Source organism: Aquarana catesbeiana, linkage group LG01, assembly GCF_042186555.1.
Source record: "Aquarana catesbeiana isolate 2022-GZ linkage group LG01, ASM4218655v1, whole genome shotgun sequence".
Taxonomy (NCBI): domain Eukaryota; kingdom Metazoa; phylum Chordata; class Amphibia; order Anura; family Ranidae; genus Aquarana; species Aquarana catesbeiana.
Window position 1 is genome coordinate 613,482,693 of NC_133324.1, and position 18,069 is coordinate 613,500,761.

The 18,069-nt window shown below is 40.7% G+C and overlaps 1 protein-coding gene across 3 annotated transcripts in view; it reads right to left on the minus strand.

The window, feature by feature from the left end:
- Positions 1-692: 692 nt before the first annotated feature.
- AFF1 (ALF transcription elongation factor 1) overlaps positions 693-18,069 on the minus strand; it is a 202,672-nt gene continuing 185,295 nt past the window's right edge. For 2 of the 3 annotated variants that reach the window (XM_073599915.1, XM_073599931.1), the window contains 3 exons: positions 17,289-17,332; positions 15,726-15,943; positions 693-8,262 (listed from right to left, as the gene is read on the minus strand). In XM_073599915.1, the coding sequence (XP_073456016.1) occupies positions 8,141-8,262; positions 15,726-15,943; positions 17,289-17,332 (384 nt within the window). In that variant the 3' untranslated portion in view covers positions 693-8,140. The remainder of the gene's footprint in view (positions 8,263-15,725; positions 15,944-17,288; positions 17,333-18,069) is intronic. The other variant, XM_073599923.1, reaches the window with a different exon arrangement.

Below are 18,069 nucleotides of genomic sequence, written 5' to 3' on the forward strand. Positions count from 1 at the left end.
AATGGACTTTTCCTTTTGTACCAAAGGAAAAAAAGTTATTCATGTCCCTCAGGCCTGGCCCCCCATGCTCTGCTCTCTTTGTCAATCCCTTCACTTTTATCTCACAAAATGTCCACTACCGAAAACCAGCGTTCAGCTCCCATTGATTTCAATAGGGCTGGGATTTCAGATCTGAACTTTGATAATGTTCACTGAACCAAATATGGGTATGTTTTAGCTCATCTGTAATAGTGTTACTCTGCTTTGCTTGGTAAAAAAAAAAAAAAAAAAGCCAGTTTCCAATCACCTGTAGGTAGCAGCCGATAACCCAAGTTCTACCAATATGCAGCCTGTGTCCTGTACTGTACAATTAAGATATACAAATCCTTTGACAAGTAAAAGCTCTGATGTATTAACTGTGTATTTAGAGGTTTGTACCCAAATTAAAGTGCATCCACTAGGCTTACAGCATAACTCCATGCAGACAGCATTACTACACTGAATGTACGATTTGTGCACACTGTTCTGTTAAGCTTCACATACAGTCTACACACCCATGCCATGCACAGTGAAAGCAGTAGGCTAAAGTTTGTGGTCTATCTGTACAAACCCAAATAATATTCAGGTTGAGCATCGGATCCCATGCTTTGTTGGCACAAAGCAAATTTTATACTGTTGTAAAAGAATGCAATAAAGAAAGACATTCATAAAAATGTATTTGATATTTTATTTACAGCTTAATTCAGACATTTCTCTTGCCAAAAGAAAGAATAAATCATTTAAGTTCCTCTGTTCTTTACAGCAAATTATCCTCATCGTCAATATAATTAACAAAATAGGAGTGGCACAGCTTCTTTGGAAAGAGATTTAGCATAGACTTTCTTCTTTAAATAAAAGATAAACAAAATCACATCTGTTTAGTCTCTCTGTCTCTAAAGAACTGTACAAGGCAGCTACATAATATTCACAGAAGCCCCAGAATGCAGATTTATTCCAGAAGAGTTAAAATACAATTACTTTCATTATTGTTTCCTTTGCACGTCTTCCCATTGCACATAGCATTATGATATGTAATAAAGGAGTGGGCTGTCCTGATTTCAAAATTAATTTGGGGATCAGTCGCTTAATATTTGCCATCAAGTTAGATTTTAGCACAAAACTATGAAATGGTGTAAATCATGTGAAGTCGTTTTTGAACACGTGGCACTACTGCCCCTGCCTAAAGCATTATGGGACTAGTAGTTTGGCAACAACCCTAGAGCATAAAACTGTCCATGCCCTGAACCGTAAATCAATGTTATAGCCTCTGGCCGACTGTTGCTAGAATTGGCTGCAAATCCGCATAGTAGTTAAAGCAAAAAAAAAAAAAAAAATGAAATGTATAAGGCACCGCAAAAGCTAGAAAGACAACCTAAACTACTGAAAAAGGATTTTAGTCCTTGAGTACATTTTATTAGAAAAATATATTACCCTCATTAGAAGGGAATGTTTTGCTTTTTTTATTGTGTATTCCCACCTAGATGTGGTTGTTACAAAGTGACCACACTGTAAATTGCATAATAGTGACCACATATGTGGTATACTTTATATGGGTTTTGTGTTTTTCGTGTTTATGCATAATCAGCATGTATTTTATAGTGAGGCCAGCATGAAGTGCTTGGTAAATGCAAGGTCTTGATCATATAAGAGTTCCAATTGCTGCAGAATACTTTTCGCCATCTTTGGCAAAGGAAACAACGACCTTTGCAGGCTACATATAGAAGTGTGGAAAAGAATGTTGAAATATAGGTTTATTCATAATACTGGTTTAACCCAAACATAATTGAGATTTCTGTATGGGTATGTATACGAAAAACACACAAAATTAGTTTATATGTATAAGAAAACGTGTTATAATTAAAATGATTGCAACCGAATATAGCCAAGTTTGTTTGCATTAGTAAGACCACCAGGAAACTAAATAAATGTGATTTACAAAAGTTGCACTGCTTCTGGAGTATTATCAACTTCAACCATGTAAACCTTTTCCATACTTTCGATTCTTGACACTGGCTTGGACAGCTGTATTCCCAATACTGGAAACATATTCAGTCAGAACTATTATAGTTCATAAATAGGGAAACGAGCAGCAGGATAGCACATCATGTGATAGTGCTATGTACGTCAACTGCTCCAGAACTGGAGTGGGCAATAACGTGCCTGGCGAAAGGCACAAGAAAAAATGTATTCATATATGAGAGATGAAAGTTAATCGTCAATGATTCACAACAGCTAATGTTAACACTTAAAAATGTGAGAATATACCGACTGGTCAAGTGGGTTTACGTAAATAAATGTGTCAGTTAATGAATCTGATCCCTAGTGCTGACTGAAAAGTGACAGCAGGAATTCTTTGCGAAAGATATGTAAACTGGGAGGAGAAACTTGGAGTTCCCTCGAGAAATGCAATGGTAATTATGAGCAAGCAACCTCAGTGGTTCATCTCTTGTTCTAATGGAAGAAGCGTGGTGTGATCAGTTTTCTGACTAGCTGTAAAGGTTTTGTATAGGGGTAAATTCACTTATGGTAGAAAAAAAAAATCAACAACATCCTCTATTAAAGTGGTTGTAAACCCCATAATAAGTAATGTTAAAGTGGTTGTAAACTCATTACAACCACTTTAACCTACAGGTAAGCCTAGATTAAGGCTTACCTGTAGGTGCAAGAAATATCTCCCAAACCTAAAAGGTTTAGAAGATATTTGCAGAAATAGCAGCACCGATGTCTACGGTGCATGCGCTTTGTCTCCTAAAAATCTAAAATCACATTATCTGTATCTTTCTGTTGTAATCTCTGCACCCATCACAGCCCTGTGAATGTCTCTGGTCCATGAGTGTGTCCATGGGCTCGAGCTCAGGAGGTCATCACCAACTACCCTCCCACCTGTACACTCCCCACTATTAAGGTCGCGCAGCTTAGCAGCGTCACTCCCGATGTGTGTGCACGGCCCAAGCAATGTGCGCATGTCAAAGCTACCTGACCAATAGGACGGAGGAGGTAGGGTGAGTGATCTAGGTGGATGTGATGTGCACGGCAGCGGGATACACGCCCAATGCTTGTGCATGAAACTGCTTAGTATTCGTGAATCACAGGTGAGGGGGGTGTGGCCACATTTTTTAATGTGTTTTTTTTTTTAATGTAGGAAAGAGGGGACTGGCTGCGACTTGGTAGGTGAGACTAGGGACAGTTGCTTTATGTTATTACAGTGTGAGGTACATGTGTCAGTTTGTGATTTTTTTTGGTTTACAACCACTTTAAGCCCTTCTGAAAAAACTGAGCTGTTGTTCTTAGTGACCAAACATACGTGTTGCTGTTTTTTTCTCACGGTATAAAAAAAAATGAAACCCGATTAGCCACTAAGGGCAACAGCTCAATTCTCCCCCCCCCCCCCATCGTCATTTCTGCAGCTTTATATGTTTCTCATGGAGTGTAGTTCCCTACGTTTCATTCAAGGTCTTCTGCGATCACAACCACTACCAACAGCTTAGTCCCGTTTCTTTAGGGACAGTAAATGACCGTAAAACAGTACCAAAATATTTTCAAGGTAGAAAATACTTGGGCAGACAGACTATTATATAAAACCAAAAGAGATTAGTTGTCATTTCTCTAGGACAAGTTATTTTCTTGAGCTTCTTTTCCTCCGAAAGTTCCGTAATTACATGTCTAACCAACAACTTTGAACATTTTATAGTATTAAGTTAATTAATGTTTCTCCTAAAAAGTGAATAGACAGAGATAATTTTACTATAATTAAACTGTTATACTGCAGATTAACTAGTCTGCAGAAAGACCTTTGGTTTTGTTCTATAAGTGTATTATTTAATTCCTAACATAACCTAGCCAGCAAACTACATAAATCTCTATAGGATAACTTTTTATCTAGAAAATGACATGATACTTGTGGACTTGATGAAGTACTACTCCTGCCTGTTGCAGCGGTATAGTATTTACTAATGCACAAACCCACAAAGATGATAGCTTGAACAATCAAACTACAAATTCATACTACCAATTGTTGTACCTGACAAACCTGATATTGGTAGCTCTGTGACTCAACATTATTTACAGTAATGAGAGCCAATTAGAGTGGAAAATAACAAACACCTGTGTTATAGCTTAGTGAATTGAGCCTATTTCTGCAGGATCAGTGGTTACAAATATCGATAATGTATGATTTGTAACCTGTCAGGTATGATTTTTAAACGTAAAAAGACCGCATTCTATCGGCATAATATTACTATAAAAAAGAAAAGTATGTTTGTTTATTTCCAGCCTCCCACAGTACATTAGTGTACGGTCCATTCAGTAGCAACCCTCTTAACCACCTTTTTTTAATGCATGGCCAAACCTGGCCAAGAATGTAAAAGATTAAGCTAGGTTTAATTTTTACCAAACAGATCTTAATAAAGAAACACAGTAATACTCTGTTTTCCTCCATAGACACTTATTATGGCTATTCTGGAACCCATATCATCAAGGGATGCAAGCATAAATATTCAAAATTTGGATTCATAGATAATTGCTTAGGCTGTCGAAATGCATTTTGGGAAACTGATGCAAATCGGGCTCCCTTCCCCTAATCTGTTCAGCCCTAAATTGCTTGGACAGATTATAGGGATGAAGTCTGATGGCATTAGATGCATCTTGGATCCTCCTGATTGGGAAGCAAAAGCGATATGTGTTCACAATAAAAAAAAAAAAAAATGTGTAGAACCGATTGCATATAGCGATCATGTTGTGAGGCCGACCATGAAACTATGTTTGTTTACTTTTAAGCTTTAGGTAAACTTATGCATCGCCACTAAAGCTGCACAGAGTTGTGAAGGGTGATTTTAAGGGAAGCTGTTAAGACAGATAAATGAAACTTGTTTTTGAAGGAGCATATCATTCTTTTTTTTTTGCATTGCTACGTTATGAGTCACTAATCTAGAATAAGCAAGTGTTTTTGAGGTGTCCCAACACATTACTGACTGCACAGTTGTTCCAGCACAGTAACTCACAAAGAAGGTGAAGGTGTTCTGTTTTGGTTATTCTTTTTCCTCGATACCCTACTATGTCATGGACCCAGAGCAAACATATGTTATCAGATGCTTGATAAGTACATGCGTGTCTGGGGCACACTCGCTAAAGTGTGTGTGTTTTAATGGGCTATGAGGACCATAGCCCATTAAAACACAAGTTAGCAATAGAGGCTCCCATATTCCCAACAGGAGCCATCTAATGCCCATCCATGTGTCTGCTCTGAGTATTATTGTACTGGTATGTATGTTTAGAAAATGGCTCACACAACAGCAGATACTAAATCTGATTACACTGAAAAAAACTGAACACCCTGCTGCTTTACACTTACTGATTACTGACCCTGTTAAAACATGTTTCACTAACTAGGGTTCTCAGGTTCTCTTTCAGGGCTGCTGCTATACGCTGGTAGTGGGCCCGGATATTGCTGCAATCACCTGAAAAAGTCAAAGGTGATGCCGCATAATAATATATTGTACTTTTTGTTTGACATAACCTTTCTAAAAATCCCAACTGACATTGATGACTTGTTTTTGAATGTACAGGTTCTGGGGCCAATTCTTATTCTTGCTTAACTACTTGGTGAGTCACTGACCTAGAAAAACTGCATGTTTAACAGTTGTCCCATTACTTAACTGCTAAACATAAGTTAATTGGGTGGTGAAGGCAGGGGTAAGAAAGACAGCCCAGGAGTCAGCACCGTAAAAAAAAAAAGTCAGCAATGACAGCCCCCACATTTCTATCCTGTCAGGGTCCCTTTATTTTGCAAAGCAGACCGTCTGCATTTACTCAATCATGGACAACTGCATATCCTAGGTTCTATTTCATACCATTTAAAGTGACACTACAGGCCATATTATTGACAATCAAACATTTACATAATATTAGCAAGCAGGAAATGAACTTTAAGGCCTCATTCACATTAGGCATGAGCGAAGGCAGGCGATTTCAGAGGCAGTATTTTTGAACATTCGTTCTTGCATTTTTTTGTGTAAGTTGTAGTACAGGAACAGAATCGTCCATTTTCAGCCCCTTAGACCTTTAAAAGGGAGCACCTGATATGTGTACAAACACATGCTTTTCAGGCCTTCCAATAAGTTCTATGGGGCTGCAAATGCACAAATCTACCCCAAAACAAAATTGTGTACTATTTCAGACTTCAGTGATAGGCAACACAGTGCTCAGGAGTGAACAGGCCTATTAAGAATAGTGGAATAGTGGTTGTCTTGCTTTCAGAATTGAGCAACAAAGCGCTCAGGTGTGAATGGGGCCTTAAACAAGCCTCGACTTACCTCTGTAGCTGCACTGAGTAATGCATCCTGTTTACAACAGAGGCACTGAAGTCATAGCTTGTAATCCCTTGTTTTGCAGCTTGGTGACTTGGTAGCCTTCCAGGGTGCTGCAAGTTGTTAGGTAACTGATTGCAACGTGACTTCAAATTGTCTGTTGTGATCTTTGAGGATGGCTTGTTTTACAGTGCCTGCAGCTACAGAGGTCAGTGATGGCATATTTTTAAGCTAATTTACAGAGTTAAGAATATCATATACACACACTTTATTGTCCATAGTCTGACCATAGGTTCACCTTAAAGCCAAAATAGATTAAAATAAGAGCCGCCCTTGCCAAATATGATTATATTCTTGGAACAAAAATATTTATATCCAAGCACTATGTAATGAGCAGTGCAGCCAAACACCTTACATACAATGTTTCTGAATTCATCTTCAACTTATCTAGAAATCAAGTTAAACCTCAAAAAAAAAAAAAAAAAAAAAAGGTATTGAGATAATATCTGAATAAATGCCACAAAACAACCATTATATATACAATTACTCTAAATGTGGCATATTTAGAGCATGGTGTACATATTATGACACTTTACTAGCCCAAGAAGTATCACTAGTTGGAAAAGGTTTACATGGGATCATTTTGGAGTCTAAAGCAGTCAACTGAAAGACTGTATGTTCTGCTGTTGTAGTAAGTGCTATACGTTGACATACTAGTCTTCTGGAATTCATAACTGAGTCTTTGTTCTCAAGAAAGCTAGGAATATGCATTTTTAGTGTGCTTTAGTAGGGAATGATAGTGTACCTTAGTTTTTGTTAAAACTGATTCACGGTTTACCATTATAGAAACATGGGTTCAGGGGATGCCAGGTCAGGCAATATTAAAAAATATGTGGTAAAAATTGCAAGTTTTTGTATGATGAAGGAAGTCTTCCAATCAACAGGAGAACCCCAAGCGATGGATTGACAAATCATGAAAAGCCATGGAACTGAATCCTGGTTTGGAAGCGTGGCAGTGAATTTAGAGGCTTATCAATCGTAACTGATGGCAGTGTTCAACTGTACCCCCAAAACACATTTCATTCATCCCTTTATGGTTATCACAGAATGCTTTCTATATGCTGATTGTTTAGAAAACAGTATCAGAACCACCAGATATAAGATGCAGTGTTGCCCCCTGCTCCAGATCATAGAGGTCTCACAAGACATAACTTCCTGCTTTCCATTACGCTTCTGCTGAAGAACAACATATGACAGGAACTACTGGATAGTTGAAAGTTGAATTAAGGCACAAAGTTCTGAATTTAGAAATTAACAAACAAAATCTGCAAAACGTCTAAGGTCATATGTTATTCCCCCTTATGGCAATATGTGTACAAATCAGTGTGGTTTTGGGCATATCCCTTCCACGTATTTCCATAAAATTTGTGACGACAGGAAAGGGTCAACCTATTTAACAAGCCTAGTATACTTTCAGTTGGTTGATCTGATAAGAATTGCTGGGTAGCTTGTTCTCAACCTGATACCTAAAAAAAACATGAACCTCTCCCATGCTGGTTTTGATTAGAAATGTTTAAAGACCACTAACTTGACTGACCTCCCCAACACCACACTAAACTTCTTAAAGGCCTCATTTGATTGTGAAGTCTCCTTCATCTTCACACCTGGCAATATAGGCAGGGTTCAGCAGGCTTCCAGTCATACCAGATCCCAGGAGCTAATTTTTCTTCTTGTTCCTAGAACTCACGAGCCCAATTGCAAACTCTAGGCGTACAAAGTGCAAATCAGTTCAAAGAGTAAGTGTCCTCGAGCACAGTTTAAGTCACATTTGATTCCAGTCTCAGCCACTGTAAACCCTGTCTAGTGTAGTGTACCAGTTCAGTCATAGTGCTGTTTAGAGCAAGGGGGCAAACCATTGCACTGAGGTCTGCAAAGAAATCTGAAACAGAAAAAAGGCCACAAGAAAACATGTTATCAAATTGCATTATTAATCTATATTCTGTGAATTTATAAGAATATATATGTTTGTTCAGATTAATACAGAGACAAAAACTAAAGCTACTTATAAACAAAAAATACTCACTGACAACTGGAGTGGATTACACCTGAAACTACTAGTCTGCAATCTCTGCATTTACAGTGGGGAAAATAATTATTTGATCCCCTGCAGATTTTGTAAGTTTACCCACTTACAAAGAAATTAAGGGTCTATAATTGCTAGCATAGCTGTATTTTAAATGCTAGAGATAGAATATCAACCAAAAATCCAGAAAAAAAAAAACACGTTAAAAATGTTATAAAGTGAGTTGCAGTTCAGTGAGTAAAAATAGTATTTTTTTGTCTTACCTGTAAAATCCTTTTCTTTGAGTGCATCATGGGACACAGAGTCAGGCTAATATTCATTACCTGCCGGGTTATACTTCATCTCCAGGTGAATGGACACTGGTAGACCAAAGGTCTTTAAACAGAAAGTGATCCCCTATATAACCCCTCCCATACAGGAAGCACTTCAGTTTTGTAGCAAGCACTGAATCCTCAAAAGAGGGGAGGGATCTCTGTGACCCATGATGTACTCAAAGAAAGGGATTTTACAGGTAAGTATGACAAAAAAAATCCTATTTTCTTTTTCATACATCATGGGACACAGAGTCAGGCTAATATTCATTACCTGCTGGGATGTCCCAGAGCAATAGCCTTAAGGGGAGGGAGACAACCTGCCAAACAATAGCCATTAGAACTTATATGGCAGCCCGCAGTACACTGCGGCTAAAAGCCGAATCCTCCGCTGCTCGAACATCCACTTGATAAAATCTGAGCCACAGATATCTGATGTTGAAAAGCCCAGGAGGTTCCTACACCCCTGGTAGAATGAGCTCTCATCCTAAAGGGAGGTGCTTTACATTACATTCCATAGGCCTGAATGACCAATTGACGGACCCAATTGGCAATGGAAGCTTGGAGGCTGCCTGCCCTTTCTTGGGTCCTTTTGGTAAAACAAAAAATGAGTCTGATCCTCAGATCAGTGACTGCCCAGACGACTGTAGAAAAGAGAGAATTCTCCCAATCACATATTTCCGAGGATGCCATTTTTTGGCTTCACACCAAGCAATACAAGTCATCCAGACCTTATGATAGATCTTCCTAGTGACAACTTTTCTAGCATTCACCACTGGACCCGAGATGCCACGGTCCTTTAACACCCTGGCTTCAATAGCCATGCCGTCAAATTTAGAGACTGTAAACTGGGGTAGAATATAGAAGATCGGGGCGCTGTGGAAGCGTCCATGGCCCATCTATTGTCAGTCTCACAATCACAGGAAACCAGGGCCTTCTGAGCCAGGCTGGTGCCACCAGAATGACTGGAACTCCCTCTCCCCGAATCCTGCGCAACAAATGTGGAAGGAGAGGGATCAGAGGAAAAGCATAAACCAGGGAGTACTGGCTCCATGAAACTACCAGAGAATCTGCTCCGATTGCCAGAAGATCTCTTGTTCAGGACACAAACTGCTGTAGCTTGTTGTTGAACTTGGATGCTAGTTAGATCCCAAAGGTTGGCAAATTTCCTGGATCACCCCTGGGTGTAAGGACCATTCCCTCGGGCAGTTCTGCTGGTGGCGGAGATAATCTGCCTTCTAGCTCTCTACTCCCGGGATATGGACTGCTGATAAAATCGGCACATGTCCCTCTGCCCAGGTTAGTATGTGGTTCACCTCCTTCAGAGCTGAATGACTCCTGGTATCGCCTTGGTGGTTTATATAGGCCACTGCAGTGGCATTGTCAGACTGAACCCTGATAGGGCAGTCCTGAAGCTCCACCGTCCATGACCATAGGGCCAGTCATATTGCCCGTAATTCCAGGAAGTTGATGGGCAGGATCTGTTCTGTCCTTGACCATTTCCCTTGAGCTGTGAGCCCCTCTAGGGTCGCTCCCCAGCCTGAGAGACTAGCATCTGTAGTCAGTACTCTCCAAGTTACCGGGAGTAAGGATCTTCCCTTTCGCAGGTTCTGATCCTGGATCCACCAGTTTAGGCTTAAGCATGCCCGAAGAGATAAGATTATTGGATAATCCAGGGCTTGTCCTCTCCTGTTCCAAGCCAACAAGATGTCTTGTTGTGGAGGCCTGGAATGGAACTGGGCATAGGGCACCGCCTGGAAGGAGGATACCATCCTCCCTAGAAGGCTCATACAGAGCCAAATGGAGGGTTGTCTAGTGCCCCTTAACTGACGCACCTGATTCTTCAGGGCACAGATCATTGTGGGTGGCAAGAATACTGCTTGGGCCGTATCTAGGATCAGACCTAAATACTTTAGACCTTGAGCTGGTTTCAAGGCTGACTTTTCTGTATTTCTGATCCAGCCTAAGCTTTTCAAATACAGCACTGTGCATGTTATGCTCTGTTCTAGAGCCTGTAATGAGTGATCTCTAAGCAGGAGGTCGTCCAGATACCCAAGCACCAGGATCCCTTGGGCCCTTAAAAGACCCAGTACTGGTGCTAGGACCTTTGTGAACACCCGGGGAACTGTAGCAAGCCCGAAGGGTAGAGCCACAAACAGAAAATGATGTTCCTCTACTGCAAATCACAGGAAGCTCTAATGAGGCTGAAAAACAGGTACGTGTAAATATGCGTCCTTTATATCGATGGAGGCTAAAAAGTCTTCCATATGGAGCGAGGCTACAACTGAACAGACAGACTCCATCCAAAAGGACTGGATTATTAGATACTGGTTCAGGGATCTTAGGTCCAAAACTGGGCCCTGTGACCCGGTTTGGTTTTTAAACTGTAAAACAGGTTCGCTCCGGATACAGGAACCTGTACAATCACTCCTTGATGCACTAAATGATGTAGTGCCTGAAGCAATAAGTCTCTTTTTGGAGGATCCAAGGGAACGCTGGATCCTAAAAACCTCTAAGGGGGAACCCCCCGCAAATCCAGCTTGTAACTGTGGGATATAATTGAGGTGACCCACTCGTCCTGCATTATTGTTCTCCAAATGCCTACAAACTGCAGCAGCCTTCCCCCCACCCGATAGAGTGGGGGCGTCTCCTCAAAAGGAGTACTTGGTACTCTCGGACCCCGGGCTTTTTCAGGCCCTGGCCTTGCGGCTTGCCCCTGGCTCTAGCGCGGCAGCTGAGACATTTGAGGAAGCAGTCCCTGAAGTTTTAAACGAGGGACGCCTGGTGCTTTTCTTCACAGGAAGTAGAGAACTCTTCCCCCGGAAATCTTTTGGATATATTCGTCCAAATGATCACCAATAAACATTCCCCATGAAAAGGAAAACCTGCCAATAACTTTTCACAAGGAAGCTCGGCTGACCAATTCTTAACCACTTCAATACCAGGCACTTAGACACCTTCCTGCCCAAGCCAACTTTCAGCTTTCAGCGCTGTTGCAATTTGAATGAAAATTGCGCAGTCATGCTACACTGTACCCAAACAAATTTTTTATCATTTTGTTCCCACAAATAGAGCTTTCTTTTGGTGGTATTTGATCACCTCTGCGATTTTTATTTTTTGTGCAACAAATAAAAAATTACCGAAATTTTTGAAAAAAAAAAGTTTTTCTTTGTTTCTGTTAAAATTTTTTGTAAATAAGTACGTTTTCTTCTTCAATAACGGGCACTGATATGGCTGCACTGACGGGCACTGATAAGCACCGATGAAGTGGCACTGACGGGCACTTATGGGTGGCACTGATGACACTGACGGGTGGTATTGCTGGGCATTACTGATGTCATTTGTTACATAATCGTGCCAGTCAGTGCCCATTTGTGGGCACTGATTGGCACAGATTGGGCATTCATTTGCACATGTGGATGGCCATGGGGTACATACCTGGCCATCCACCACATGTTGCCCCCTTCCCTGGTGGTCCTGGCGGCTTCCCTGGTGGTCTAGTGTGGGAATCCGTAGGGGGGCTGCGCTAATAAAAAATCAGCGCAGACCCCCTGTCAGGAGAGCCGCCGATTGGCAATCCTCTACTCGCGTCTGTCAGACGTGAGTGAAGAAAAGCCGATCTACGGCTTTTCCTGCTTACATCGTGATCAGCCGTGATTGGACACGGCTGATCACGTGGTAAAGAGCCTCCAACGGACTGACACACCGCACCACCGATCGCCACATTGCACGCCCCCACGGGGGCTTGGCGGCAGTTATCCTGCAGGGCGCCATATGATGCCCAGTCAGGATAACTGAACCACCGCCCGGCCATCATTTTGCTATAGGCCGGGCGGGAAGCAAGCGAGTTGCCCCCTGCATAAAGGTTCGGACCAGTGAATGGGAGGCTAAAGGCCTTTGGAAGAATACGGATAGGGCCGAAACTTGACCTCTGATTGTACTCAAGGCTAATTTAATTTTTCACAGCCGACTGTAGAAAAGAGAGAATTCTCCCAATCACATATTTCCGAGGATGCCATTTTTTGGCTTCACACCAAGCAATACAAGTCATCCAGACCTTATGATTATACAGGTATAAAAACAGCCAGACACAAGCAAAAAAAAGGTACACTTTACAAACACAGCTAGTCCAAACCCCCCCCCGTATGGTCACCGCACACAGGTGTCCAGCCTCTAGCTTGCTTGACTGATTGTTACAAATCACTGGAACACCCCACAATATTAAAAATTAAGGGGTTTCACTTAACCATCCAGGCGCAGGGCAGCTTAGAAACTAAGAGCCCAAACTTCACCCATCACAGCGGGTTCCTGTCACTTGAGGACCTTCAAGGACTGGGTACACTTTTCATGTTTAGGGTCTACTCACTTGGACCTGTACAGCACCCTACAGGAATGCCTTAGCGCTGTTGTGTCCAGGATTCCACTTCGTAGGGTCCAGCGCCCAGAGGCCATATTACAGGCAAAACCTTGCAGGATTTTGAGTCTTCTTTGCGAGGCTCGGGTACCATTTATCTAAGCATATAAAGCCTATGTCAAATGGATCTGATCGGTAAATCCCTTGATTCATTTAAGAACCATTTGTAGGACTAGAGACCTGGAGCTCAGAGAGCTCAAACAAACCGTGTCATCCACCTTGCAGACACTGGTAAAAAACTGAAGTGCTTCCTGTATGGGAGGGGTTATATAGGGGATCACTTCCTGTATAAAGACCTTTGGTCTACCAGTGTCCATTCACCTGGAGATGAAGTATAACCCAGCAGGTAATGACTATTAGTTTGACTCTGTGTCCCCATGATGTATGAAAAAGAAATAAGTATTTGATCCCCAAGCAAAACATGACTTAGTACTTGGTGGAGAAACCCTTGTTGGCAAGCACAAAGGTAAGACATTTCTTGTAGTTGGTAGTTGTATGAGGTTTGCACACATCTCAGGAGGGATTTTGGTCCACTCTTTACAGATCTTCTCTAAATCCTTAAAGTGAATGTAAACCCTCACAAATACCCAGTGAAGTGAACAGCCTCAGATGATACACAGAGATTAAACAAATTATTCCTACATAGGTTTTATTTGTATATCTGCTGTCTTCAGCTTTCTACACTGTATAGAAAGTGAACTTCGTGTTAGAAATGTTTATTCCTGTGCCACCACTGGGTGTGGAGTCTTGGTATACACTGCGTGACAGCTGATTAGAGGAAAGGCACACCCCCCCACCTTCACATAGGCAGAGGAATGAAGAAACATGCAGAGCTCTCTGCCAATCTATCTCAATGCACCAACCCCGTGTCAGAAGTTATCATGCTGATAACAGAGGAACGGAGCACCAGAAAGACAGGGGACTCAGAGCTTTGGAGAGAGATAACTAAATACTGCAGATATATGTGCCTAGGTCATATTTCATGAATGGGGTTTCCATTCCCTTTAAGGTTTCTTGGCTGTCGCTTTGCAACTCAGAAGTTTCAGTTCCCTCCATAAATTTTCTATAAGATTAAGGTCTGGAGACTGGCTAGGCCACTCCATGACCTTAATATGCTATTTCTTGAGTCAAAAAGGTACAGCAACACCCCACCAATCCCCACTAGATTGCCTGGCAATGTATCCTGGGCTTCTATGTCCCTCCTGTGGACCCAGGACCAGCACAATGGGTGTCAGAAGCTGGAACGGAGAGAAAAACATTCATTCGCTGATCTTCCCATTATGTATTACATTACTAACAGCATGTGTGATAAATAATTTTATTAATCATTTTCTGTGACAAAAATGGAATGCCTGCATATTAACAGTTATATGGTTTAAATATATGATAACAGCCTGTAATGTATTTCAATGATATTGTATGAAAAAGTGAACTGTGATATGGAAATGTAAAATCTTGTGAATTTCAATAAAAATTTACCCTTTAAAAAAAATGTATTACATTACTTCTGGGTTCGGATATCACTTTCCACAGCCACTGTGGCCGGGGAAGAAGCTAATGGGGCACAATCTGTGCTCAGTTAGCTACAGTGGAGGGCAGGGGAGACCTCTATCTAAAGGACCCCTGATACTTCATTAATGAGAACCTTTCATTACAGTATGCTATCACATAGTGGGCCTATTGGAGCTCTATGTGATAGCAATGAAGTTAAATACATAAATAAATAAAAATATATAAAGAAATAAAAATACACATATACGTGGCTAAATTACAACAAATGCTTACATATTACATATCACTGTGAATGCTGGAGTTAGAGCAATAATTCTATTCTAGTGCCATCATTCAGAGTTACCCCCAAATTGATAGCTTGTAAAGGCTGTTAAAGTGACACCTATGGACAATATTGGGTATCAAGGTTTTCCACCGTTTCATGAATGTGTGAAATTTTAGGCTTGACATGTTGAGTATCTTTTTACTCATCGCAACCTCATCGCCTACATATTACCTCAAAAATTTGGTAATATATTGTGTATGCATGCACTAAAATAACAAGTGTATTTTTTAGTGAACATTTGTGTTCGATTAACATCTGGCATCAGAAATTTCTACTTCCACTATTTTATTCTCTTGCATCTGTGCTTTAACAAAAAAAAAAAAAAAAAGTACTGTTGGGGGGGGTTTAACTAATCTTTAGTCCAAAAATGTGCATTTAACGTGAGCAAACACATGAAAAATGTCTCTGGTATCAAAAACCGGTTGAACAATTAACATGCAACACTGTGATTACAGCTTCTGGGCAATTAGTCTTCTAAGAGTGTCTTTCACCTAAATTCAACAAAAAGTTTGATGTACTTGCATACTGCAGTGTTGTTGGATGCTTGGATAAAATTACTTATATTATTCTGTTCTAGTGTACATAGATTTGCAATGAAAACATTTAACAGGTCTATAACTTTCATTTCCAAAACAGGTTTCTGATTTAAAATCCCAGAAGTTTACAAGAGAATCACAGTGTAGTACACAGATGTAACATGTAACCATAGAGATTTTGTCATCTATATACATACATTAAAATTCATGACAAATCATACCTTTGTTTTTCTTTGCTAGCAAATCAGCTTGTTCCCATATGTCATAAGCATAGAGGATGTAGGAGGTGATGTTGACATAAGATGATGCTATGTGATGTATCATCTGAGGGATGGTAACTGAGTTGCTCTGGCTCCCACTGTTGTTGGATCCTGGCTGAGATCCTCCAGAGCTGGCAGGAGAAGGTGTCGGGGACATTGGAGACGGCGTACCAGAACTTCTAGCACAAATGAGATATTGTAGAGCTCATTAATCAACAGCTTAAAACACAGTATAAAACGAGACCCCCATCCAACAACGAGCACTGATTAGTGGAAAGATATGTATAATAACTTTAGGACCTGCTGTACTACTGCTACCATTCACTTGTGTGATCATTTTACACCAAGCATTACCACGGCCAGCTCACAGTGCAGGCAGGGCTTAAGGTGTTAATGTTTGACACAGGACTTTTAAACTAGCCAAAATGGAAACAGGATAAGCAAAATTCACCACTCTTCCACTTTATACTTTGTTAAAGAGCTCCACAAAGCTGCAGCAATGTAGGATAATACATGAGTGATACAGCAAAGAAGATGGTGTGAGCTCAGTCATAAGTGCAATCTTATCCATCTCAATTTTATTAAAACAGAAACATTTAATGCAACCTGTATAAGTTCTGTATTGTGCTCACAGCAAATACAGAATTATTGGTCTAGTAAGCTTAGCAAACTGACTGCATGTCCACATGTGGGCTATTGTGCTTCCTGTGCAAGAGCTGTTTTAAGCCTAAGTGCAGAACAGCTAGGGCCAATATTCACTATATCTGTGAAAGTCTGACATCTGCTATACACTGCTCCATCAGTTTTTGTGTCCCTATTACTTCAAAATTCAAGATCACAGATGACCATTCAAAGACAAATTGGGAATCTCTCTTTTTTCCAGTAGTCAGTGATCCCACAGATATTTGCTTATTGTTTTACATTATATAATTAATGAGATGCATTAGGCCTGAAATATCCAGCGCATAATAACAATGTAAAATGTAAATGTGAGATTACGTCTATTACATTAGGTGAGCATAGGGAACAGTATTAATCGAGAGGTTAGGACCTCTCACACGTACATGCATTCTTGATGTACATTACTGCAGGCATGTACGTTTAAAGATGCATTCATGTGCTTTGAAACATATAGTGTAGAGATTTTGGTGTAAATGTTTTAAAATGTGTATTTACCATTAATTTAAAATAAGCCATTTAATGTGCATAAATGCACAAAAATGCTACCTATCCTATTTAAAGTGGTAGTAAAGTCTTTTTATTTAGTTGTACCAACAGGTAAGGCTATAATAAGGCTTACCTGTAGGTACAGTGAATATCTCCTAAACATGCAGCGTTTAGGAGATATTCACACCGGATGCAGCCAGGGACGTCACTGGCGCACACGGGGTGAAGAAACGGAATACCTCACAAATGAGGTTTCTACTCGGCCAAAATTCTGGCAATATGAACATGTGTCTTTCTTTACTGCAGCATTTGGCATTTTTTAAATTTACATTTTGATGCATAAAAAATGAAGCTCACCTAGCAACACACGGAGAAGGTGCTTGAGCAGCTCTGGATGAACTCTGGAGGGAAAAAAACACTGCAATTAGTTAGGTCTGTGGCAAGTCTCACAATTTTAACACAATACTCTAATAATTCCAACACACACACGTCAATTTAATGCTATAGGTCACTTGGATTAGCGCAGGTGTATTTGGATCCTACTCCGAACCCACTTTGTATACGCGTGGCGGTGGGTAATGCCTCGGCAGCTAATGATTGGAGGTGTGCAGTGACAGCTTCCTGTTGGGGTGGCTCAGAATAGGATCTGAACATGCCTGAATGCATCACTAATCACTGATTATTTGCTTTTGAAAAATCAAACCAAAAAAAAAAAAAAAAAGTAAAAGTAGTCTAAAGCAGGGTTGGGCAACTGCGGCCCACCAGTTGTTGCGAAACTACAAGTCCTATCACGCCTCTGTGAGGAACTGTTAGTCTTCCCATCATGCCTTAGCCTCTGGGAGTCATGCTTGTAACTGCCAGTCTTCAAATGCTTTATGGGACATGCAGTTCCACAACAGCTGGAGGGCCATTAATAAATGAATGTATATGGATTAATTTTGACTTAACTGAAAATGCCATTGGAGTATAATACAGAACACAGGCAAAGTATTCATGGACCCTGGGTTATAGGCTCATACCTTCAGGTGATTGGACACTTGCAAGCTTTTAAGGGTAGATCCACTGGGAGCCTCCCTTATAACCCTAACCCACTATGTAAATCCTCAGATTTGTGGCAAACAATGCAGAGTAACTAAGA